The sequence below is a fragment of the Hoplias malabaricus genome, chromosome 11 (assembly GCF_029633855.1).
Source record: "Hoplias malabaricus isolate fHopMal1 chromosome 11, fHopMal1.hap1, whole genome shotgun sequence".
Classification (NCBI taxonomy): Eukaryota; Metazoa; Chordata; class Actinopteri; order Characiformes; family Erythrinidae; genus Hoplias; species Hoplias malabaricus.
The window spans coordinates 41,397,513-41,424,585 of record NC_089810.1 but is presented as its reverse complement, the minus strand read 5'-3'; the positions used below and the strand labels follow the sequence as shown (position 1 = coordinate 41,424,585).

At 43.5% G+C, this 27,073-nt stretch overlaps 1 protein-coding gene across 1 annotated transcript; it reads right to left on the bottom strand.

Annotated features, from left to right (window-relative positions):
* Positions 1 to 1,498: 1,498 nt before the first annotated feature.
* Positions 1,499 to 5,445, bottom strand: rbm7 (RNA binding motif protein 7). The gene is made up of 5 exons (XM_066684244.1): positions 5,233 to 5,445; positions 3,587 to 3,749; positions 3,416 to 3,503; positions 3,234 to 3,336; positions 1,499 to 2,977 (listed from the first exon to the last, which is right to left on the bottom strand). Exons 1-5 carry the CDS (start codon positions 5,323 to 5,325, stop codon positions 2,657 to 2,659), a joined length of 768 nt encoding a protein of 255 aa, XP_066540341.1. The 5' UTR covers positions 5,326 to 5,445; the 3' UTR covers positions 1,499 to 2,656.
* Positions 5,446 to 27,073: the final 21,628 nt, after the last annotated feature.

The window sequence follows — 27,073 nt, the reverse complement described above, 5'->3', positions numbered from 1 at the left end:
ATCTGTGTGTTAGATGCTGAGGTTACACAGTGAAGTTTGACCTTACATTACATTTAAAGCAGTAGATCCGAAGGTCTTGATATGTTTCCTGCAGAGTGTAGCTCTGAACATCCCCTACCACACCTACTCCATCTGCTAAATGCCTTCAGAAATCTTTGAGTGGCTGTTGGTAGATTTTGGGTTGGAACTAGACTCTGCAAGAAAGGAGATCTCCAGGAGAAGGCTTTTGATCACAGCTTTAAAGTCTACATATTAATGCAGACTTGTAGGGGGAGGAAGTACATGGGGGGGCTCCGCCCGCAGCACACCCATTGACGCCAAGCAGCTCAATCAATTAAAAGAGTAGGCTGTGTCCAGAGTTAGCGCGCTTCCTAGTAAACCCTGGGAGTGAGGGATCGACTGATCTTTACTGAACAGTGCTTCAAGGCATCAGGGGCGCAATCTGATCTTTGTCAGATTAGTTACAAGACAAAGAGCTCAGTACAGGGTGCAAATGCACCTCCACTTTTAGAGCGCGAAAGCTTTGCCAGGATGAGCGAATCGACACGCAACGGGAGCCACTGTTATCAGCCTAAAGCACTTTCGGAAGGGTAGATTACGACCCTTAGCTCGGACATTATAGGATTTCGCCTGTCACTCGGGCGTAAGCGGGGCCACTGCAGGCGACAGAGCTGCTAAGTGTAACATGAGCATGGCCTTAGGTCCAGGTGCCTTTGAAGTCCTAGGGAATCATGCTCAGCCAAGGCTCAACCCAAACCTGAACATATCAGTTTTGACTTGTGTCACAATAAAACCACCCTGCCCTCCTGATTTCCACAAAGCGTAGGTCCAGGCAAAGCTGTGTGCATTACTGTGAATTACGGGGCTACGCCGGAGAGACCACACAGCTGTTGAACCTGTAATTACAGGCATTAAACTTCATTTCCAATGCCGTTCCATTGTGTTCTCTTCTCTAGGAACTCGTTCCTGATGCCATGCGATTAACTTGTCAGCGCTCAAATCCTAGTTCTTCTTCACCTGATCAGGTTTGTGGATTTAGTGAAGTGTGAGGACACTTGCCAAAACTGCTGGTATGCAAAGGATGTCAAAATCACAAATGGGAACGTTCTTTGGCTAATCCTTACAGAGACGTGTACAGAATAGATTATGTGTAAAAGATCAACAGCCCAAATTATCATCTTTTGAAACTTAAGGCATTACATTTACAGTTATGGCATTTTGGCAGATGCTCTTATCCAGATTGATTTACCAGATTGATTACTGGTATTTCATGTAGGCCAACGCAGTGTTAGGAGTCTTGCCCAAGGACTCCTCTTGGTGTAGCACAGACTGGTATCAAACCCAGATCTCTCACATGAGAGCCATTGATGATACCACTGTACCACACCAACCAGACGTTACAGTCCAGTAACTTTGTCAATAACTTTATATTGTCATTAAAGGTAACGTCTACTATTGTGGACAAGCACAGTTCTCTCTGGTTGTTTACATTCCAAATTGAAACATCTTTTAAGGTGAAATTGTTTTTGATGGAGGGAAAAAAAAGAGAAACTCATTTGTAACTCAAGCTGTTTAGTTTTGTAGCACTGTCGCTAATGCAGTTAGCCGTGTCCCGAGTTTGGAGACAGTTCCACCTGAAAGTGATAGAAAACAGCAAAAATAAGTCAGTGTTACCCCCTATGGAGCAGGAATAGAGCAACATCCTCATCTCGGTTGGTGCTTTTCAGCGTTTGGAGTCTCTCCGTTGTCTAAAAACCTCCAGATGGCATTTCGCTGCCGTGAGGTTAATGACAAAGTGGACCAAATTAAACAAAAAAAAAAAAAAATAAAAACACACAACAACCAGAGACCGGTATGATTCAAAACGATTACAATATCAAACAAGGCTGGACATGTTTTTTTCTTCTTTTAAAAAAAGATATGTATTTACAACTGAAAATTATTTTGTAGAGTTTCTCTGAAAGCACAATATTGACTTAACAAATTCACCTCAAGCCCCATCACAGAACCTTTAAAAAATTTAAACATTAAAGACAGACTCTTAATTCTGGAAAAATCTCCTGAGAATTCACAAAAAAAAAATTCTTTGCAAATCTTCAAATATAACAAAATTTAATTTCCCAGGATTATTACACACTTTTACTGTAAACTATCCCCTGCTGGTAAAGTACATAAACGCCCTTATTTACTAAAACATTAAACAGGTTTTTTTTTTCTTTTAAAGGACTGAGAAATTAGAGAAGGTACATCCTAGTCCTGACAAACATGACTAATCCAAATAACAAAAAGAGAGCTGTAGGCCACATGTTATTAAAAATCTAATTAAATAATTTGCTAAAAAAAAAGGGGGGGATTGGAAACTGACCCCTGAGATCTGAATAAGTGTTTAAAATGTGGTTTATAAAAACCCAAGCAGGTGAATAAAATGCTTTCTCCATATCACTGTTTTAGGTTCCATAGAGAACTCTTTTTTTGTCAAAATTTATAGTTGATATATAGCATCTCATAAGGGGCAAGTCACAGCCCATGAAATTACAAATGTTTAAAAAGTTCTCTTTTAGAAAACAATGTAAAATCAACATATTTTGAACAGTTTTTAAACATGACAAAAAAAATGAATTTAAAAAAGAAAACACAAAGAAAGTCTTGAGCTGCGTCAGTATCGTTTCCACCGTCCTCCGTCTCGAGAGTCTCTGCGTCTGTCCGGCGGATAATCTCGGTTTCGACCTCCGCCACGGTCGTCGTGCTGGTAAAACTCTCCTCGCTGGTTGTCATGGCGATGACGATCACTCCCGCTGTGTCGGTGATCTCGGCCGTGATGACCGCCGTCGTCTTGCTGCTGGGAGTGGCGGTGGTTCCTGGGATTTGGGTTTTCCTGCTGCCAGGGGCTGCTGTTCCCACCTCGGAACTGTTGCTGCATGCCGAGCTGGAACACGCCATTCAGCTGCTGCATCTGGAGCTGCCACATGTTGTTCATCTGAGGAAAAGAACGATTTCAGCTCTGTGTAGTTCAGCGCAAACTACTTCCTGATATCTTAGTGTCTTTTTTTCCCCCGGGTTGTTCAGAGTGAATTCCCAATAACTGAACTTCTGGGATCAGCATCTTACTCTTTCAAATCACCACCGAAAGGTTTCTGCTAAATACTAACTCTGCTGGAACACTCAGACTATCACATGCTTTTAAAAAACAAGCTGTGAACAAGCATCTGAGTAGCAAAGATGAGCGTTCTCACCATGGCTTGCCTCTGCAGACTGTCAGGCGATGAGAAAGACCTCTGGAAGTTCTGTGGAGGGGAGTATGATGGAGAGCCCATCTGTTCTGGGGTTCTGTCAGATCTGGAGATTAAACAAAAAGCAGTAAAGCACCAGACCTTTAATAAACCACTGCAAAATTTCCGCATTTTGAGGAGGATACCTGCCACCCCGGTGATTGGGTGTGTTTGCCGGACTGGGGTTCTGGGAGTTTGCAGGACTCTTGCCCTCTTGATTAATGTGACTGCTACCTGTAATAAACCCATAAGACCAGCCAGTTTTCAGAGTCTTTATCACGTCACAACAAATTCCTGAGCGTCCATAACGGTCCTACCTGCTCTGTATTGAATGTTGAGCTGCCTTCCATAAAGCCTGATTCCACTGAGCAGGTTCATGCAATACGGGACCGACACTTCATGTTTGAAATTCACAAATGCAAACTGTTTTGACCTTCCTTCAGTGTCCTTTGGGATTTTGACTTTTACCAATGGGCCAGCCTACAAACCAACAAATACACAGAATTGGTTTAGGACCATAAACAAACTGACGCCTTGCTGCAGGTTTAAAAATAAACAAACACACACAGGCTAACTACTCACATTACCAGGCTGAAGTGACTCAAATCTTTTTTTTTTTTTTTTTTTGCACTGGTAGGGGTGGATCAGCAGTGAACATAGCAGTGCTGCTGGAGTTTTTAAACCCTGTGTCCACTCTCTGTCCACTCTGTGAGACACTCCTCCCTCGTTGGTCCACCTTGTAGATGTAGAGTCAGAGACAGTAGCTCATCTGTCGCTGCACAGTGTGTGTCGCTCGTCCTCTAGTCCTTCATCAGTGACACAGGACGCTGTCGGCTGGATGTTTTTGGTCGGTGGACTGTTCTCAGTGCAGACACTGAGGGGTTTAAAAACTCCAGCAGCACTGCTGTGTCTGATCCGAAGTTCTCTTGCGGGTCAGTGGAGCTGAGAGAGTATATATATACCCAGTAAACAAGGAACATCCCTGGACGTTCAAAGTAGGTCTAAAAGTAGTCTGTCCGTCAAGGACATATTTTAAACGTCAATGGACGTCCAAAATCCATCTTAATAAGTTAGTTAAGTGGTGACCAATCGATAACGTCAGTGGACGTCCAAAATGTCTTTTATACAAGTAATTTATTTCGAGACCAATTAATAACGTCAATGGACGTCCAAAATACGTCTAATAGTCGTCTTTTCAATGTCTGTGTTTGGACGTCTTTTCAACTTTCATTTTCAACCTTAAGAGAACGTTGATTAGACGGCAGTCATTACGTTATTTCAACGTTGAATCAACGGCTAAATGTTTACTGGGTGTATATATATATATATACACACATACACACGAGTGGGGTTTAGAGGCGTTACCATTTTCAGACATTTAAATTCACTGCTTAAGGCAATCAAATTGAAGTTGGTTTCTATTAAGAAGTGATTAACAGAACACCTCTGAGAGAGACCTTGCCCACAACTCTATCAATGCAGAGAAAGTTTGAAAAAGTGGCGGGATTCCTCTTTAACGGCGACTCTCCTCAGGGCGGCTGTGTATCTGCAGACGTGCGGGGAACATTTATATTTTAGATTTATTACTGTCATTAAACCGGCCACATGCGCACGGATATTTTCAAATTGACGTTATTTAAACCAAAAGCTAGCTATATGAGTGGCTTTTTACAAGCAAAAGTTTTAAATACACGACGGTTGCTTTAGCTAACTATTAGCTTAGCAACCTACGTAAACACAGCCATTGGTGGACTCCTGAGGTAAAAAGCGAAAACTATACATTTTACACAGAAACTAATTTAAATTCTATAACTACATCCACTTCCTATGTTTATATGAGCACAAACATTGCTGGTGTAACGTTAGAGTTCGGGTTAACCAGCTTCTCGTTTGGTAGCACACAGGAGCAGCCATAACCTCAGCCTTAGCCTTAGCCCCGATAAACCCAGCGTAAAAAACCCGCCTGTAAGAACAGCTCGAACAGCAGCTCCTCTGAGACCTGAGGGTCCAGATTCCCCACGAATAGAGTCCGGTCCGCTTCGTCCGCGATCCCCATTTCTGCGCGAGGTACAAGGCCCCAAACACCCGCTAGCTTTCTAACTCCGCTGCGCTAGCAATGTTTATGGACACGGTGCTTCCCATTATGCGATCTAGTGCCCTAAAAGTGTAGGGCGCAAAGCTAGTTTGTAAAACAACAGTTCACTTTTAAAGCGAAAGTAAGTAGTCCATACTTCTGGACATTTTAATGCACGATTACAACTGGAGACGATATATTGTCTTTGTTTTTATGTTTATAAATCATGTAAACTCAATTAATAATACTAAGTTCGGTTTTGTGGGTTTATATATGTTTTTAATATAATATTTTAATGTTTGATAGGATAAGGGTTCATAGTGTTTCTTTGACATCAAACGTAATTCTGTCAGGAGTTCTTCAAAATGCAAATGTTATGAAAGGTTTTGCTTGCTTTTTTGTTTTTCTTTCAATGCACAATCATCCTTAAGGTATTTAAATGTGTTTATAGCAAGGCTTGGTCTATCAAAATTTTAAAGTGATTTTATAAAATAAATATAAAATCATATTGCAGTAAATAAATATATTTATATGCACTTTCTAAGCTTCACATTCTAATGAAAACTGGGCTGAATTGTACATGTACCAATCTAAGCGTACTATCTAGTGTAGAAGTGTGCTTATTGGGACGCGACCCCGCCGTAAAGGAGGTGTTGCCATATGTCGATATTTACTGTTGTAAGCTTGGATTTGTCGTTGTATTTTTTCAAGTAATTCTTCTAATTGACCACATGGTGGCGCTGTTTCTCTTCAGAGACGTGCAGAGTGGAACTGTGGAGTGAATTAATCAAACGTTTTTTTTTGTTTTTTTTTATAAGAAATCCAAGAAACATATTTTGTTTTCCAAATATCAGTGAGGCGTGTCTGAGACACTGAGTCTTTATCTGTTCTTGTTGGGAGCGCAGTATATAATCAGATCCTAGTCTGCAGGGGGTCCTTGTTCCCGTCTTAAATCAGGATATTCATTAGCAACGCTGATAACACCCTTCTGAGATCAGACCGCTGATTGTAGCATGTTTCTTTCCAGTGCCTGAGGCAAGGCAATCCCGAATATCCTCTGAGACTTGGACGCGAGTGCCATTCTAATCAGATCGCCTCCTAGACATTGGCTCCTTCGTTAATAAGGTTAATTAAAAAAATCTATCTATGTTTTTTTTTTTTCAGCCATGTTTCAGGGACCATCTCCTGGAAGGGCTCCAAGGTGAAGGAGAACTGTTTTATTTAAGGATTCTTCTGAAATCGAGGGTCTCAGTACAGAGTTCTGTTTTGTTCAGATTGTTGAACTTGGTTTTGGAAAATTGCTGGAACTCTTCCCAAAGGTACTTCATGGAGCTCCGTTTCTGTAGAGAACAGAACCCGAAGCCTGGTGATCGTATATACCCTCTGTAGAGAATGTGTACCCTAGCTATAGCTGACCCTTCACACCGGACACGGCCTGGAACTTATGTGCAGCTGCTTCACAAACAACTTATTTTGTCATCAGCAATTTCTACCAAGGTAAAGTCAGTATATATAAGTCAGACTGTTATAGAGAAATACTGAAATATACTGAAATATTAAAGTTTTCTGTGACTTCTTTATTTTAACTTTTCAAAGTCAAATATCTTTTTTTTACTGCACTACATCACACAGTTTCTGTCGTTCTTTTTGTCTTACATGCGCATGAAAGTGTAACGTTTGTAGAAGACTCCCTGCAAAAGCTGTAAACCTTTAAAATGTTCTTCACACTCACACATCTCTTAAACTAACACGGTTCTTTATCGAACCAACAGTGGTTCTACTGTGGCCTTGCACAAAGAACCCTTTGTATCACCTTTATTTTTAAGAGAGTAGAGTCTGCACTCGTTTGTGAACCTGTGTTTAAAGCAGTTTTTATTAAACCTTTAACTAAGTAATAAATAAATTTTAAATCCAAATCTTTGCTTTTTCACAGTAAATTATTGCAGTGACATGGGTCTCGTGGATGGAGCCTGTTCACCTTCAGTGTTTTGTGTTTATGAAAAGTTTAGTAGATATCGGTGTCAGAAGAATTAATGACACTCTATTAAAACACAGCTGAACCAAGAGTGACACTGGAGTATTTTCACCTACAATGCGTTGATTAAAGTGAACGTCTAACTGTACAGTAACACACTTTTAGGTTGGAGCGGTGTGTGTGAGTAAGAAGTGACTGTATCTTTTAAGGTGGAGCGGTGTGTGTGAGTAAGAAGTGACTGTATCTTTTAAGGTGGAGCGGTGTGTGCGATTAAGAAGCGACTGTGTCTTTTAAGGTGGAGCGGTGTGTGTGAGTAAGAAGCGACTGTCTTTTAAGGTGGAGCGGTGTGTGTGATTAAGAAGCGACTGTATATTTTAAGGTGGAGCGGTGTGTGTGAGTAAGAAGCGACTGTATATTTTAAGGTGGAGCGGTGTGTGAGAGTAAGAAGCGACTGTATCTTTTAAGGTGGAGCGGTGTGTGTGAGTAAGAAGCGACTGTATCTTTTAAGGTGGAGCGGTGTGTGTGAGTAAGAAGCGACTGTATCTTTTAAGGTGGAGCGGTGTGTGTGAGTAAGAAGCGACTGTATCTTTTAAGGTGGAGCGGTGTGTGTGAGTAAGAAGCTACTGTATCTTTTAAGGTGGAGCGGTGTGTGTGAGTAAGAAACGACTGTATCTTTTAATGTGGAGCGGTGTGTGTGAGTAAGAAGCGACTGTATCTTGTTGGTGTCTGAAGTGTAAATTGTCTGTAAGTGTTTATTCACTGTTTGAATTCCCACAGAAACTCAAGTGTAACTCGAGCTGTTCCATGCAGTTAGCACTCTCTAGAATTTAGAGTCAGTTCCACCTTAATGTAACTGTAACAGCAAAAAATAACAAGAATAAAGAAATATCTTTATCTTGTTTCTTGATTTTTTTAGCATTTGGAGGGGTTTCTCTTCACCGTTCCTTTTCTGTGAGCAGAGAAGGAGGGGAAGCATAGCACATCTGACCAACCCACTTTGTTTTTTTTTTTTTTTTTTTTTGCTCATTTACTGAAACTAGGGTTTCTTGAACACCCTTTGCTATTTTCAAGCAGGAATCTGAAGACTGAAGAGCAGCAGAAGTTGAGGAAATATCCTCTGAATTTTATATAAAGGGTTTTTTTATAAAGAGAGACAGAGAGAGAGAGAGAGAGAGAGTAATCTGAAATGACTGGAGGTAGGTCTCAGTCAGCAGCCCTGACACTGAAGAATGCTCCCTCCTCTCACATTACTATGTTGCATGATTCATGCACATACTTTCCCTCCTGAACAGTATTTGAGTGACTCACTGAGAGCTAATGAAACTGGGAGCTGCGGTCCCGAGCAGGTGCCGGTATTTCACGGCTGTGTCGGGAGCCAGTCAAGTGTGCGCCGTCATAAACACTGCTGATGTATTCAGGTCACTTTGATCATTCTGGATCCCAATAGCGATGAGGAGTTTCCAACTGGTGCTTTGAAATGCGCATAAAACAACACCTGCAAAACAGTTTGTGGAAATATGCCATTTCCACAAACTTTTGTTGACTCTATTAATCCATTCATTGTCTGTAACCGTTATCCAGTTCAGGGCTGCGGTGGGTTCAGAGTCTACCTGGAGTCACTGGGCACAAGGCAGGAACACACCCTGGAGGGGGCGCCAGTCCTTCACAGGGTGACACACACTCACACATTCAATTACACACTCACACCTATGGACACTTTTGAGTCTCCAATCCACCTACCAACGTGTGTTTTTGGAGCATGGGAGGAAACTGGAGCACCCGGTGGAAACCCACGCAGACACAGAGAGAACACACCACACTCCTCATAGACAGTCACCCGGAGGAAACCCATGCAGACACAGAGAGAACACACCACACTCCTCACAGACAGTCACCCGGAGGAAACCCACGCAGACACAGGGAGAACACACCACACTCCTCACAGACAGTCACCCGGAGGAAACCCACGCAGACACAGGGAGAACACACCACACTCCTCACAGACAGTCACCCGGAGGAAACCCACACAGACACAGGGAGAACACACCACACTCCTCACAGACAGTCACCCGGAGGAAACCCACGCAGACACAGGGAGAACACACCACACTCCTCACAGACAGTCACCCGGAGGAAACCCACGCAGACACAGGGAGAACACACCACACTCCTCACAGACAGTCACCTGGAGTGGGACTCGAACCCACAACCTCCAGGACCCTGGCGCTGTGACAGAGACACCACCTGCTGCTCCACCGTGATGCCCCTGACTAATTATATTTAGTAAATTCAACAAATTTAAGGAGCATCCACTGTGGATTCAGACCAGGATTTGTACATGTACTGCTTTTATAATCTCCGGAGAAACAACTGAGAACCACACATGAGCCTAAGGCCAAGGACCACCTAAAGTCACAAAAACACTAGGAACTACGGCGATGGAATGTGTCCTGTGGAGTGATGTAGCGTCTTCCAACATGTTTGGGATGCACTGGAGTGGTGTTTGTTATTCAGAATTCATCCATCACTCTGTATCTGCACTTATTAATGTTCTAATGTTCTCATACCCACAGCTGTGGTTCTTCACTTCACAGAAGTATCATTTAAAGACGTGTCAGAAGTGCAGAGGACGTTACTGAAGCAAAGATGAATAATCTGGGTTTTTATATTTATAAACATGAAATGATGGATGAACAGATGTTTACATTTTTCCAATAAGCCATTTTTTGCATACACACACACACTCACTCTCACCCAGAGTGGTGAGCAAATAATTTACACTCCTTTTACTCATGGTCTCAGAATTAAAGGTAGTCTAAAGGAACATTAGTGTCATTAAAGCTCCAAACAGTGTAGTGTATCTTTAAAGCTCCAAACGGTGTAGTGTATCTTTAAAGCTCCAAACAGTGTAGTGTATCTTTAAAGCTCCAAACGGTGTAGTGTATCTTTAAAGCTCCAAACGGTGTAGTGTATCTTTAAAGCTCCAAACAGTGTAGTGTATCTTTAAAGCTCCAAACGGTGTAGTGTATCTTTAAAGCTCCAAACGGTGTAGTGTATCTTTAAAGCTCCAAACGGTGTAGTGTATCTTTAAAGCTCCAAACAGTGTAGTGAATCTTTAAAGCTCCAAACAGTGTAGTGTATCTTTAAAGGTACAAACGGTGTAGTGTATCTTTAAAGCTACAAACGGTGTAGTGTATCTTTAAAGCTCCAAACGGTGTAGTGAATCTTTAAAGCTCCAAACAGTGTAGTGTATCTTTAAAGCTACAAACGGTGTAGTGTATCTTTAAAGCTCCAAACAGTGTAGTGTATCTTTAAAGGTACAAACGGTGTAGTGTATCTTTAAAGCTCCAAACGGTGTAGTGTATCTTTAAAGTTCCAAACGGTGTAGTGTATCTTTAAAGCTCCAAACGGTGTAGTGTATCTTTAAAGCTCCAAACGGTGTAGTGTATCTTTAAAGCTCCAAACAGTGTAGTGAATCTTTAAAGCTACAAACAGTGTAGTGTATCTTTAAAGCTCCAAACAGTGTAGTGTATCTTTAAAGGTACAAACGGTGTAGTGTATCTTTAAAGCTACAAACGGTGTAGTGTATCTTTAAAGCTCCAAACAGTGTAGTGTATCTTTAAAGGTACAAACGGTGTAGTGTATCTTTAAAGCTCCAAACGGTGTAGTGTATCTTTAAAGGTACAAACGGTGTAGTGTATCTTTAAAGCTACAAACGGTGTAGTGTACCTTTAAAGCTCCAAACAGTGTAGTGTATCTTTAAAGGTACAAACGGTGTAGTGTATCTTTAAAGGTACAAACGGTGTAGTGTATCTTTAAAGCTCCAAACAGTGTAGTGTATCTTTAAAGGTACAAACGGTGTAGTGTATCTTTAAAGCTACAAACGGTGTAGTGAATCTTTAAAGCTCCAAACAGTGTAGTGTATCTTTAAAGGTACAAACGGTGTAGTGTATCTTTAAAGCTACAAACGGTGTAGTGTATCTTTAAAGCTCCAAACAGTGTAGTGTATCTTTAAAGGTACAAACGGTGTAGTGTATCTTTAAAGCTACAAACGGTGTAGTGAATCTTTAAAGCTCCAAACAGTGTAGTGTATCTTTAAAGCTACAAACAGTGTAGTGTATCTTTAAAGCTCCAAACAGTGTAGTGAATCTTTAAAGCTCCAAACAGTGTAGTGTATCTTTAAAGCTCCAAACAGTGTAGTGTATCTTTAAAGCTCCAAACAGTGTAGTGTATCTTTAAAGCTCCAAACAGTGTAGTGTATCTTTAAAGCTCCAAACAGTGTAGTGTATCTTTAAAGCTCCAAACAGTGTAGTGTATCTTTAAAGCTCCAAACAGTGTAGTGTATCTTTAAAGCTCCAAACGGTGTAGTGTATCTTTAAAGCTCCAAACGGTGTAGTGTATCTTTAAAGCTCCAAACGGTGTAGTGTATCTTTAAAGCTCCAAACGGTGTAGTGTATCTTTAAAGCTCCAAACGGTGTAGTGAATCTTTAAAGCTCCAAACAGTGTAGTGAATCTTTAAAGCTCCAAACGGTGTAGTGTATCTTTAAAGCTCCAAACGGTGTAGTGTATCTTTAAAGCTCCAAACGGTGTAGTGTATCTTTAAAGCTACAAACGGTGTAGTGTATCTTTAAAGCTACAAACGGTGTAGTGTATCTTTAAAGCTACAAACGGTGTAGTGAATCTTTAAAGCTCCAAACAGTGTAGTGTATCTTTAAAGGTACAAACGGTGTAGTGTATCTTTAAAGCTCCAAACAGTGTAGTGAATCTTTAAAGCTCCAAACAGTGTAGTGTATCTTTAAAGCTCCAAACAGTGTAGTGTATCTTTAAAGCTCCAAACAGTGTAGTGAATCTTTAAAGCTCCAAACAGTGTAGTGTATCTTTAAAGCTCCAAACAGTGTAGTGTATCTTTAAAGCTCCAAACGGTGTAGTGAATCTTTAAAGCTCCAAACGGTGTAGTGTATCTTTAAAGCTCCAAACAGTGTAGTGAATCTTTAAAGCTCCAAACAGTGTAGTGTATCTTTAAAGCTCCAAACAGTGTAGTGTATCTTTAAAGCTCCAAACAGTGTAGTGTATCTTTAAAGCTCCAAACAGTGTAGTGTATCTTTAAAGCTCCAAACAGTGTAGTGTATCTTTAAAGCTCCAAACAGTGTAGTGTATCTTTAAAGCTCCAAACAGTGTAGTGTATCTTTAAAGCTCCAAACAGTGTAGTGTATCTTTAAAGCTCCAAACGGTGTAGTGTATCTTTAAAGGTACAAACGGTGTAGTGTATATTTAAAGCTCCAAACAGTGTAGTGAATCTTTAAAGCTCCAAACAGTGTAGTGTATCTTTAAAGCTCCAAACAGTGTAGTGAATCTTTAAAGCTCCAAACGGTGTAGTGTATCTTTAAAGCTCCAAACAGTGTAGTGTATCTTTAAAGCTCCAAACAGTGTAGTGAATCTTTAAAGCTCCAAACGGTGTAGTGTATCTTTAAAGCTCCAAACGGTGTAGTGTATCTTTAAAGCTCCAAACAGTGTAGTGTATCTTTAAAGCTCCAAACAGTGTAGTGTATCTTTAAAGCTCCAAACGGTGTAGTGTATCTTTAAAGGTACAAACGGTGTAGTGTATCTTTAAAGCTCCAAACAGTGTAGTGTATCTTTAAAGCTCCAAACGGTGTAGTGTATCTTTAAAGCTCCAAACGGTGTAGTGTATCTTTAAAGCTCCAAACGGTGTAGTGTATCTTTAAAGGTACAGACAGTGTAGTGTATCTTTAAAGCTCCAAACAGTGTAGTGTATCTTTAAAGCTCCAAACAGTGTAGTGTATCTTTAAAGCTCCAAACAGTGTAGTGTATCTTTAAAGGTACAAACAGTGTAGTGTATCTTTAAAGCTCCAAACAGTGTAGTGTATCTTTAAAGGCACAGACAGTGTAGTGTATCTTTAAAGGTACAGCAGTGGTGTTAGAGTCCAGTTGTGTTCTCTAAAAGTTCATTACATTCTCTTCTCCAGAAGGAGAGGGGGGTCTCTGTAATCTTTCATTATACGACTGTGGAGAATAACAGAACACAATAAAAGTCCTGGAGATGAAACGAGGCGAATGACATCAACACAATATTTAAAGCCTACAATTAATGTATTATCACTTTCCAAATAAAAACGTACCTCAATTTCTGCAGATTTTTCATTCACTGCATCATTTGAACACAGCAGCTGTCCCTCACACTGTTTTTGTTTCCTTCAAAAGCAGCATCATTCTCCTTTGTCCTTTCTCTTGCCGAGCTGCGTTCATGAAGCTGGAACGTCTCCAGCTCAAAGACCACAGTGCGGACCTCAGCTTAAGAAAAGGTGGGTGGGTGGTGGAGGACAAGGAAAATATTTTCACAAATAACCAGAGTGACTTCAGCATGTTTAAGGCTGGAGATGCTTTACTGTGATTGAGTGGCAGGCCCCGTCTCACTCTCTCGTTACGGCAGTGACGGCATGCACCTCTCACATATTACACCTTCTGCTTAAAGGTGATCTTCTGTGGAACGTGCTGTGATCTATGTTTCCGAAAAGTGCTGAGAACATGGACAATGTTGGTCTCCACTTGGTGGGCGTCTGCTCGTCTGTTTCTCGCTTTCCTGCCCCTAGGTCTTTGAGGGACTTTTCAGGGACTGTATTCAACTGGCCATGGCTTTTCAGCTGTTTTTGACGGGTAAGGTCCTGCTTTGAACATTCTGCTTCCTCTGAAGTGTGCAACCCTTGACGTGTTGGTTCATATTCAGCCAGAAGGTGGCGGTGTTGATTCTTGGCCGTTCCCAATTTAGTCCATCATCAGGAATGCTGGGAGAAAGTCTGCAGCGTGTTAAGATTTCAGGCTACGCTGCACTCTACCAGAGACAAAAGAAGAGAAAGAAAGGGAACGAGAGAAGGACAAAAGGATGTTCTCTTTGCTCCTCAGATCTGCAGTTGTTAGCCTGCTCCCTGATGAAATATTAAAGGCCGATTTCATGGGACGGATGCTAGCAAGACACAAGCGTTCCTCGCCAGAGGGTTGCCTCGCTCTTCGCTCGTTGCCAGTCACGACTTGGACGGAAGCTGCCCTGAAAGGCAAAGCTAATTACGCACAGAATGACCTCATCACACTTGCCTTTAACTGACTGGAATGAAAGCACCAGGCTCATACAAGCGCCCGATAGCGTAATAAGACTTTATCGACTTCATTAACCTCACTGTATTTAATTTGCGTGTCGTGCCCTGTCCTCGTATTGGCTTATGCCTTCGTTTTATCGATTCCCTGCATAACTTCACATTTTCTTTATGCTCCTCCAGATCTTAACACAAGGTCAGAAACACTGGTTTACCTTGATGGAGTGGATAGCAATTGTGGAATCTTTTCCAGGGACCATGCTGGAGGCTTCAATTAACACACGTCCCTCATATGCGAGACGTTTCCGCCTGGCTGAGCTAACGCTAAACGGCTAGTGCAATAACGCTAAGAGGGTGCCATCCAGATGGGAGCTTTGTCATTAAGAAAACACTTAAGCATTTTGAGTTCTAGACTGAAATGTGGGCCCACCCAGAGGGACTGAAAAAGACGACCTCACAAAGCCATTCTGAATGGCTGAGTGGTGTAAACGGAATTTAACAGGGATTCGCATGTTCCAAATTAGACAAAGGCCTTTCAAGATCAGGGCTCTGGGGTGAACAGCCCATTGTCCAGAGAACACCAGCAGTTTAGCTTTTTTCTTTTTGAAGCATATCATCTTTTCAACACGGGTAGAGGTTCAAAAAAGACAGCGCTATGTGGACATCTAAGGTTTTTAGGAGTGCAGTTTTCTTAATAGTTAATAGTTATTCTGTAACTCTTTCCTTCAGAGCCCAAGTGTCATCAAAGTGTCAGACAAAGCTATAACAATTGTCTGAAGTTGTCTCTTTGGCTTTGAGCTACAGACACAATGGACACCAGCTTAACTTTGTACGGCTCACTCTCTTCGTATCGGTGACACTTTCACGTTTATATAGTTTTTCAAAGTTCATTCGTTTCCCGTGTCGTACGCACAGTTCGCGGGGTCTGTTTTCTCCATCAAACGGATCATTCATCGATCACGAGGGGTTACTGTACGTCCCTCAACCCTGTAGATACATCAAACATTATCACAGACCAAAATACAGCTGCTGCTCGTAAATCATAAACGTAATTGTAAACACATACAAAAGTTTTAAACATAACTAAGGAAAACAACAAATAAAAATATAAAAACATACACCCTGGAGGGGGCGCCAGTCCTTCAAAGGGCAACACAAACACACACATTCACTCACACCTACGGACACTTTTGAGTCGCCAATCCACCTACCAACGTGTGTTTTTGGACTGTGGGAGGAAACCGGAGCACCCGGAGGAAACCCACGCAGACACAGGGAGAACACACCACACTCCTCACAGACAGTCACCCGGAGGAAACCCGCTCCAGGTGACTGTCTGTGAGGAGTGTGGTGTGTTCTCCCTGTGTCTGCGTGGGTTTCCTCCGGGTGACTGTCTGTGAGGAGTGTGGTGTGTTCTCTCTGTGTCTGCGTGGGTTTCCTCCGGGTGACTGTCTGTGAGGAGTGTGGTGTGTTCTCTCTGTGTCTGCGTGGGTTTCCTCTGGGTGCTCCGGTTTCCTCCCACAGTCCAAAAACACACGTTGGCAGGTGGATTGGCGACTCAGAAGTGTCCGTGTGTGTGTGTTGCCCTGTGAAGGACTGGCGCCCCCTCCAGGGTGTATTCCCACCTTGCGCCCAATGATTACAGGTAGACTCTGGACCCACTGTGACCCTGAATTGGATAAGGGTAACAGATAATTAATGTATGAATTAATAAATTATTATCCATAAAATGGACAAAAGCTGCCCAGTGCTAAATGGTGATTTATGATTTCACTTATTGACTACTTTTAGAGCGAGGTGAAAATCGTTTAAATTCGTTTGTGCGAACCGAGTGGACATGGATTTGTGGTGAGGTCAAGCCCAGAGCGAGATGGATGCGAGTGAGCGTTAACACGACCGAGAGCCCATGGAGGACCCCAGATATAGGCCCCCAGCCCTGAGCGTGATGTCACCCTCTTTCTGATTGCTACATCCATCCACCCCGTGGGCGTCTTGCTGGTAGTCAGTCTCCATTCTTCCCTCCTTCCTTTACACTCTCCCTCTTATTTTTTTTTTAGCTCAATCTACTCCTCTGTTCATTCGGTCATATCTATAATTCATGTGGAATGAGATCATTAAATGTGCAGGGGTATTTGTGGGATGAAAGTTTAATTAAGCTAGCCACTCAGCCAGTGGTCTCTTGGCTTCCTGCCGACAGAATTAAACCGTGCTGGACTTAACGGCCTGAGTGGGAGGAAACCTTGCCTTGCCTTGCCTTGCCTTGCCTTGCCTTGCCTTGCCTTTTCAGACCCTTACTAGCAGCTGTGGTGAAAGTATAGGGTTTGTTTCTAGGTGTCGTACTAAAATATAAGGATCAATCATATCATCAATCAAACGCAGTGAGCCGGCATTGGGTCCCGTCCCACTCTGCTCCGCCGCAAGCGAAGCCCTGTAATTATTTATGAATATACAGCATGCATGAAGAGGTAAACATGTGTATGTGCACTAACATAGATGTAGGTAGTGTGTATCAAATATACTATGCCTCCATTTGACATGGTGTCATGGGATGGCGTGAAGAGAAAGCTCATAGTTCCTTGCTGGGTGTTTAGAGGGTCTTACATGAAGTCCTATGCAGTTCTGTGTTTTGTGCAGTGGCTGGTTTTGTAGAAAAGATCAAACGTTATCAAACGTTCCTCATTCATTTGCCTTGCTTTGCCCCTGCACCCTGCAGTCATTGGATTTTTGCAGTTAGCATTGTCCTCCATTTTGTTGAACTCTCTATTGACATTGAATTAGTAGTAGCTCATTTAAAAAGATGCGGTGGAATAGTAAAATACACTTGAACAGTAGGTTTTCTGATTGTATATTTAACTATTAGTTGACAGCATTGTCACCAAAGGTACCAAGAAATTCTCCAGAATTGTACCTTTACAGAAGAAACCCTACTTCACTTTGAGTGGAAGAGCATGGTTTTGGAGCGTTACTATTGGTCCATTCATGATGAAATGTTCACACAGTGTGAAGGACGGCTGCTGTGTTCAAATGATGCAGTAAACTATACCTCCACACACACACAGATACAGGTTTTTCTTTGGACAGCGATGATATGCTACTTATGAAGTGAATAAATAGCATTTGATGAGGCGTGCGACTGGAACATGATTGTAATTGTATCTCTGTGTAAACTAAACATAAAAGTTAATGAAATGAAAACACTATACTGTCTCAGAGATGATTAATGGCTAAACTCCACGTAATGAGGGAGCTGTCTATTCGATGTTGTCGATGTGGTTGTGAGCTCTCTTTAGGTCTGTGTTGCATTGAATTGAGTCAGCTCACTATCATTGTCTGTGGTAGCAGGGTCCTCGTGTTAACTATGTACTTATTCAGTACATAGGGAACCAGAGAGCACCGCTGAGACACAGCCTAGCTATGCTACACCTACAAAGTCACAGTTGTAGGGTTGTAGATTCTTAGAATAGCTCTGAAGCTAAATCAGTGCCCTAAGTATCTGAATCTGAAACTCCAGTCACCCGGAGGAAACCCACGCAGACACAGGGAAAACACACCACACTCCTCACAGACAGTCACCCGGAGGAAACCCACGCAGACACAGAGAGAACACACCACACTCCTCACAGACAGTCACCCGGAGCGGGAATCGAACCCACAACCTCCAGGACCCTAGAGAGTCGCTGTGTGACTGTGACACTACCTGCTGCGCCACCGTGCCGCCCTAGTTTATTAAATGCAATACAAATATAATTCCAATATTCAAAATTCAGATTCAAATACTTTCGTCATTGTTAGCACAGTAATATACAAACTCCATCCACTGGGGGCACTAGTTATCCTCTTATCAACTTATGGTGACATAAAGGACTCAGGAGAAGCAAACAGCCACAGTCCTCTCATAGTTTTATTTTATTTGCTTGGCGAGTTTGCTTCAACTTCCCATTTCAAAACAAGTGGAAATTTAATGACTGGCTCTGGCTCTTCGTCCTCGAGGGATGGTGCTTGGACTGGAACGTTGGCTGTAATCTGGTCGTCTTCCATGGCACTCATTCATGTACAGACAGGTAAACGGGTTACATTCCCATATCTAAGTTACTAAGTTACTCATAATACTTATTTTGACAGTCCTCTTCTCATTGTTGATTTACTGATACGAACACACACCAGCAGGACCTCACCAATACACACGTGTGTGGTGTCAAATGACGGTTCATTTTTTATACTATGACTCTTGCTTCTCTGAGCGTCTTTAAAGGAATTTGAGAAATCCTGGCAATGGGAATCCAAGCGTATCCCATGTATACGTACGTTAGAATCCAAGTGTCCGAGTGCATGTCTGTCCTGAGCTCTGTGTAGTTATAGGTTCACTGCGGCTCTGTTGATTCATGCCCTTGTTAGCTGAACAGGATGATGAAATCACATTCTGACTGGAAGCCCAATTATAGCCAGGGTGAGTAGTCAAGAGTGACCCCTCAGCCAAGAGTTGCATCATGCTTGCCGTACACTGAGACACACACAGTCCCTCTCTCACACACACACACACACAGAGAAATATTTTTTTGTGGTGTGACATTGTGGCCTTTAACACCTCAGCACTACATCACTTCTTTTTGACCACCCTCTAACCCCAGGTCCATCTCAGGAATGGTTTAATGAGCAAAGGGAAATGAAACTGTGAGACAGTGTTTCCAATCTTTGGCTTTTATTACACCTTCCTGTGTTTGTGGAAGACTTGCTTTCAGTTTTCAAAGAAGATGTTTATCATGCTTCAGATCATCACAGTTCCCAATTCACACTGGACCCTAACTCACATCCGGTGACCACCCTTTAGTTCAGATCCTCTTCCATTAGCGACAGCTTCTTGCTGCTTCTTTTCATGCTTTAGACGTGGTTTGACAGAATACAGTGTTTGAATTATTCCAGTGAAGAGTGAAATGAACTTGAAACTGTAAGTTGTGCGGGTCCAGTTTTTCAATTTTTTGGGGTTTTATTTTCATTCTTGTGTGCTGTGAGGGTTGGAGTAATAGACCAGATGCTGTTAGGTTGTTTATTGGTGTTTGGATCTGTCGGGTCTCTCTTTGTAGTGAGAACTGTGTTTAGTCAGAGCCCTCACCCTCAGAGTGAAACACTGCATCTTTGGGGAGGCTCCGGCTGAGTCTCTTTACGCCCCAACACCCACATGCTGCCTGTGGCTTGTTCTTACTCTCTGATGTATTTCTGAGAGTTTTAATGAAGAGCGTTGAAAGCAGAGACGCTGGATGTTCTTCTTGACGCCAGTCGTCACAAAAATTGCATTTAAAACCATAATGTCAATACTCGGGCGGCACGGTGGTGCAGCAGGTAGTGTCCCAGTCACACAGCTCCAGGGACCTGGAGGTTGTGGGTTCGATTCCTGCTCCGGGTGACTGTCTGTGAGGAGTGTGGTGTGTTCTCTCTGTGTCCATGTGAGTTTCCTCCGGGTGACTGTCTGTGAGGAGTGTGGTGTGTTCTCTCTGTGTCCATGTGGGTTTCCTCCGGGTGACTGTCTGTGAGGAGTGTGGTGTGTTCTCTCTGTGTCCATGTGGGTTTCCTCCGGGTGACTGTCTGTGAGGAGTGTGGTGTGTTCTCTCTGTGTCCATGTGGGTTTCCTCCGGGTGACTGTCTGTGGGGAGTGTGGTGTGTTCTCCCTGTGTCTGCGTGGGTTTCCTCCGGGTGACTGTCTGTGAGGAGTGTGGTGTGTTCTCTCTGTGTCTGCGTGGGTTTCCTCCGGGTGACTGTCTGTGAGGAGTGTGGTGTGTTCTCTCTGTGTCCATGTGAGTTTCCTCCGGGTGACTGTCTGTGAGGAGTGTGGTGTGTTCTCTCTGTGTCCATGTGGGTTTCCTCCGGGTGACTGTCTGTGAGGAGTGTGGTGTGTTCTCTCTGTGTCCATGTGGGTTTCCTCCGGGTGACTGTCTGTGAGGAGTGTGGTGTGTTCTCTCTGTGTCCATGTGGGTTTCCTCCAGGTGACTGTCTGTGAGGAGTGTGGTGTGTTCTCTCTGTGTCCATGTGGGTTTCCTCCGGGTGCTCTGGTTTCCTCCCACAGTTCAAAAACATACATTGTTAAGTGGATTGGTGACTTAAAAGTGTCCATAAGTGTGAGTGTGTGAGTTGTGTGTTGCCCTGTGAAGGACTGGCGCCCCCTCCAGGGTGTATTCCTGCCTTGCGCCTAATGATTCCAGGTAGGCTCTGGACAAACCCGTGACCCTGAATTGGATAAGGGTTACAGATAATGAATGGATGAATGAATGAATATGAGCTTATGGGTTCAGTTCCTTGCTCAAAGCACTTCAGCTGTAGATTGAGGAAGGAGAACAGTGCTGTTCCTTCACTCCCACCATCTCCAATATTCCTGCCGGTCAAGGGAATCAAACCAATGACTGTTCAGCCCTAAACCTTACTCCCAAACCATTAAACAAACACACTGTACAAATCCTGACACTGCTTGTACTTAAACATGTACAAACTGATCCTAAGACCTGACTGTTCCTCTGTATCTGAATGTTCTAATGTTGGCAATGCCTTATGCAACACAAGTGAAGTGAAGGATCAGATTCCTCACTAGTTATAAGCTTCTATTCGGAGTCCAGCGGACGTCCTTCTGTCTTCGGCGCCGCACAAGGACACGAAATAACGTTAAGGTATTTCTGTTCCGAAACTGTGGCCATTTATCGATTCCCAATCCCGGCCGTCACAGCTCTAATTTTATCCCAAAAGGTCAGCGGAGCAAGTCGCATGTGGCTTTCGGAGGAACAAATTGAGTTTAATCGCTGGTGACGATTTGGGTCAGGTTCATGTTAATTCCATGAGATTAAATTCACTGATGGGACAAACTGCTCCGTTGGGCAAATAGTGTCTAATTTTCTCCGCCAGCGCCTGGACATTAGCATGCTGATGGTGTCCGTGGAGAATCGATGCTGAGCTCATGGCTCAAATGTCTCCCTGATTTCCTGAGACAAATACCAGCTCCATTGAAACTCTACACTACCCGTGTTCTCTCTCTTTCCCTCCCTCTTTTTCTCATGCTAAGGCTCGTATGAAGATCGCCTTTTTGACAGCAGCCATTGTCTCATTTGATTTATCCACAGCTTCAAACGCAGCTAGGGTGTGTGCTGGGATCTCAGGGCTGCTGGAGATTGGAGATTAGAAAGCACTGATCTCTCCATTCATTATCCCTGCAAAAGCGAAGCTTGCACAACAGTCATTGTATCAACAAAGAGAATCAGTGTGATGCTTTCTCAAAGGAATAAATTGAGAGCGATTTTGGTCATATCTGAAATGTTGTAGCCCTGATCTGATTCGTGATAAGACAGCTATCCCAGACTTTACACAAGTGTGAACACCTCAGGGACCACCATTTCTTTATTTCATTTTCAAGCAAGAGATCAAGTACGTTCATTTCACAGGGAAGAGGTCTGGTGAGCTCAAAAGCGTGAGCTCATAACCTGCTTTAAAATTAAGTTAAATCCTATTAGAATTTATATTTATTTCAGTTGACTTTAAGTGAAATTTGATTTACTTTCTGAACTACCTTCTGAACCTACACACGACTCATTCCAATGTAGATATTTAAGTTAAAAAGAGTATTGACATTCATTCATTCATTATCTGTAACCCTTATCCAATTCAGGGTCGCGGGTTTGTCCAGAGCCTACCTGGAATCATTAGGCGCAAGGCAGGAATACACCCTGGAGGGGGCGCCAGTCCTTCACAGGGCAACACACAACTCACACACTCACACTTATGGACACTTTTAAGTCACCAATCCACTTAACAATGTATGTTTTTGAACTGTGGGAGGAAACCAGAGCACCCGGAGGAAACCCACACGGACACAGAGAGAACACACCACACTCTTCACAGACAGTCACCCGGAGGAAACCCACGCAGACACAGAGAGAACACACCACACTCCTCACAGACAGTCACCCGGAGGAAACCCACGCAGACACAGGGAGAACACACCACACTCCTCACAGACAGTCACCCGGAGGAAACCCACGCAGACACAGGGAGAACACACCACACTCCTCACAGACAGTCACCCGGAGGAAACCCACGCAGACACAGGGAGAACACACCACACTCCTCACAGACAGTCACCCGGAGGAAACCCCACGCAGACACAGAGAGAACACACCACACTCCTCACAGACAGTCACCCGGAGGAAACCCACGCAGACACAGGGAGAACACACCACACTCCTCACAGACAGTCACCCGGAGGAAACCCCACGCAGACACAGAGAGAACACACCACACTCCTCACAGACAGTCACCCGGAGCGGGAATCAAACCCACAACCTCCAGGTCCCTGGAGCTGTGTGACTGCGACACTACCTGCTGCACCACTGTGCCGCCCATAAGCTCATATGGTTTATTTAATTTATGTATTCATTCATTCATGGATGAACACATTACTTGGCGAGGTGTGCCCAGTGTGAAACACTCACCCTTTACTCTTACCCTAACTCTACACTCTTAAAAATAAACATGCTACAAAGGGTTCTTTGAGAGATGCCGTAGAAGATCCATTTCTAGTTCCATAAAGAACCACGGTTGTTTAAGAGATGTGTGAAGAACCTTTCAAAGATGAACAAAAAGGGTTCATTATGGAACCAAAGTTTTGGGGGTTTTTTTGGCATCGTTCAAATATCATTTATAGCACCTTCATGTTTTGAAGAGTGTACGTTTCCAGACGTATTCTTCTTCAGATACATGTCAGACGTGTGGAACAGTGCCACCAGTGGACAGGAGCTCTGCCATATAATCATAAATTGTCTACATAATTGCATAAATGTACGAGGAAAACTCTTCATTGGTATGTGCTAATGCTCGGAGATCTTACTGGAGTGAATACTCTGGAGTAGTGTGTTATATGTTGGACGTGTAGGGTCTGGAGCTGGAGGCAGTAAATCCAGGGCTGTTCCTCAATGCGAAGTACATCAAGTTTGAACTGCCCTACTTTGTAGTACAAACTCCTGAGGACGGGAGGATGCTGTGGTCGTTCTGTTATTGAAACAGTGCTGTACTTGATGAATCACCGTCTAATGCTATCGTGCTGAGGTTGGTGCGAAATGCATTCTGGGATATCTGGCTCTCTCAAGTCTACGGAAGTCACATCCCAGTGCATCGTCGATATTCCAGGCGGAGTGAGAACCCATACAAGGATCCGAACTGTACTCGGCTAGGTGTGGACGCGGAACAGTACCTGGGCCGTGACTGATGACATTTCCCAAGAACACGAGTTGAACCCAAAGTCCATGATGTAAAAAAAGTCAGCGAGCAGCTGGTTTCAGACTGACTGTTAATTTCCTGTTGCTACCTACTGGGCATATTCTGCGGTAGAGTAACAAACATGCTTCAAATTATGGGTAATTATGGACCATAAACATCATGAGCCATAATTCTTTAGAGTTATATTGAAAATGAGTATTCAGTTACTCACGCGGAAACAATATTTGAAGCCTGTAAAGCGCTGTTTGGGTCAGCCCTAGGCACAACCCATGTAGCAGGAGCTATGATCTACACAAGCACAGGCAGCTGTGTCATTATAAATTTACATGCATCGCTCTCATTTGCCGCCTTAAATATCCCCCACCATCTGCACTTCTGGATTTCCAGTGGATTGCGGCAGCGTGGGGCGCATCGTGTCTCTTTGGCCGGTATAAAACATGGATGCCAGCACAGACAGCCTTAGTCACAAACATCTGAAATGTGACACAGCAGTGGGGCGTCTGCTGATCTCTGGCCTGGAGTAAAGCAGTTAGGCCTCGGATGTCGTCAGTGTCACTACAGACGCAAAACACGCAATAGACGCCTGCGTTTAGCCTCGTAATTGCCTGCGGAACCTGTTTGTGTAGCTCTGTGTTTTATGGGCAAGGGCAACGCAAGGTCAAAGCAGCCTCAATCTTCTTTGTAACGCTCAGTGGGTAAATTAATTGCAGGCGGAGGCTTTATGGAATAATTGAACTCGGCGGTGGGCTCATATCTGGAAAGGATTGCACAGCTAACCTTCAAATTACCAGTCAGCTCTCTCTGGGCCTGCTTGGGTTCATGTTCATTTGTGTGTTGTTCTTTCCTCAGGTCAATCTTTTTATTTTTCCCATTATTTCAGAAAGATCATCAAAGGTTTAGAGCCGGGGATGAGTCGTGAGACCTGGAGTACTACTGCATTTTCATATCAGCATTTTAGTATTTACCTGTCTTCAAAAACCACTTTCATCCATTCATTCGCTTTCTGTAACTGCTTCATCGTGATCAGGGGGCACAGCAGGTCCGGAGCGGACCGGGAATCTCTGGACGCAAAGCAGGAAAACACCACCTGGACAGGGCATCAAACATTCACCCAGTCACACACACACATACTTACACCTCTGGACATTTCATACAGTCACACAGTCACACACACACACACACTCACTCACTCACACACTCACACACACACTCACTCACTTACACACACACACACACTCACTCACACACACACCTGTGGACATTTCATACAGTCACAGACACACACACACTCACACACACACTCACTCACTTACACAAACACACACACTCACTCACACACACACACACCTGGGGACATTTCATACAGTCACACAGTCAGACACACACATACACACACTCACACACACACTCAATCACACACACTCAATCACACACACTCACACACACTCACTCACACACTCACTCACTCACTCACTCACAGACACAGACACGGTGGACATTTCATACAGTCACATAGTCAGACACACACACACACCTGTGGACAGTTTTAAACACTCACCCAGTGAGACACGCCTGTGGAAAGTCTCACACATTCACCAAGTCACACACACTCACACCTGTAGACAGTTTCACACACTCACCAGTCACACTCACACATGTGGGCAGTCTCAAAGCCAGTCTATCAACCAGTGTGTGTGTTTGTGTGTGTGTGTGTGCTCTGTGGGGAAACATGGGGCATCAATGCTACGGATAAACCATGGCCAGGACTTTTCCACTCATTGGGTCCCTGACAAGATCCAATCAGCTGAACCTCTGAAGGACGTCTGTCCAAACGAGAGAAAAGAAGGAGCCAGAGGGAGATTTTACAGAGCTCTGGTTCTTCCAGCATTTCTGTTGATTTTCTACTGGATCAGCTCCTCAACATCTCCTCAGTTTGATCAGCTCTGGACGAGACGAGTGCTTCTGGTCAATCCTCAACTTATAAAATGGAATTCTAACATTGAGACCTTTTGATGAAGATCTTTTGAAGAGAAACACATTCCTGAGTTTAGGTGTTCGCCGCTGTCCAAAGAAATAAACTGTATCTCTGTGTTTGTGAAGTTTACAACATCCACCGCTGTCCTTCACACTGTGTGAAAATGATTGATGAATGAACCAATAGAAACGCTCCAAAATTACTCTGAATACAATCATCTGCAGTGACTTCTACTAAGGTTTCCTGTAAAGTTACGGTTTTGGAGAAACATGACACTTTTTGGACAGTGGTGAAATACTGTAACGTTCCAGGTGCTCGAGGGAAAGTGAACGTTGATTTGAGAGCTGTACTCCACAGTTCTGCGAGTTCTTTTGGGTTCTAATTCCAGTCACTGACACTATATAAGAGCATTGTGAAAGCCTGGAATAGTATGTACTCCATAATGTATTTTCCTCTTGGTTGTGGACACCCACGCAACGTTTCCCTGCTCATTTTCACTGTTGACTCATGTTCGTTATTCTAATGAGGCGGTTGTTGGAATGCTCACAGTGAAACCCTCTACCATTCACGTCTTAGTAAAACTGTGAGTAATGTGCCCAGTTAATTATGAGCACTCAGTCATTTGTCCCGGAGCATACTGACCACTGAATGGTGTATGTTTCTATATTTGTAACTTTGCCCTTTCTACAAACAAAACAGTCATTTTCTCCACGGATTCCTCTTCACTTTATGAAACAGCTGTTATACTGACACCTAGTGGCGTGGGTTTATAGGAGACACGGCACTACAGCTGTTTTAAACATGGCGGTGTTCACGTGGGTGAGTAGAGTATTTTTCTTGATCATAAAAGTGATTTATTTTTTCTTTAAGGAGGGCTAATCCCGAGTGCTAAGGGCACCGTGACCTTGGCACAGGAACAGGAACACTGCATTTCTTTCACTATAAAAGTCACACAGTTATTGGTTATATTGATATGATTGTGGTGGCACGGTGGCGCAGCAGGTAGTGTCGCAGTCACACAGCTCCAGGGACCTGGAGGTTGTGAGTTCGATTCCCGCTCCGGGTGACTGTCTGTGAGGAGTGTGGTGTGTTCTCTCTGTGTCTGCGTGGGTTTCCTCCGGGTGACTGTCTGTGAGGAGTGTGGTGTGTTCTCCCTGTGTCTGCGTGGGTTTCCTCCGGGTGACTGTGAGGTGTGTTCTCCCTGTGTCTGCGTGGGTTTCCTCCGGGTGACTGTCTGTGAGGAGTGTGGTGTGTTCTCCCTGTGTCTGCGTGGGTTTCCTCCAGGTGACTGTCTGTGAGGAGTGTGGTGTGTTCTCCCTGTGTCTGCGTGGGTTTCCTCCGGGTGACTGTGAGGTGTGTTCTCCCTGTGTCTGCGTGGGTTTCCTCCGGGTGACTGTCTGTGAGGAGTGTGGTGTGTTCTCCATG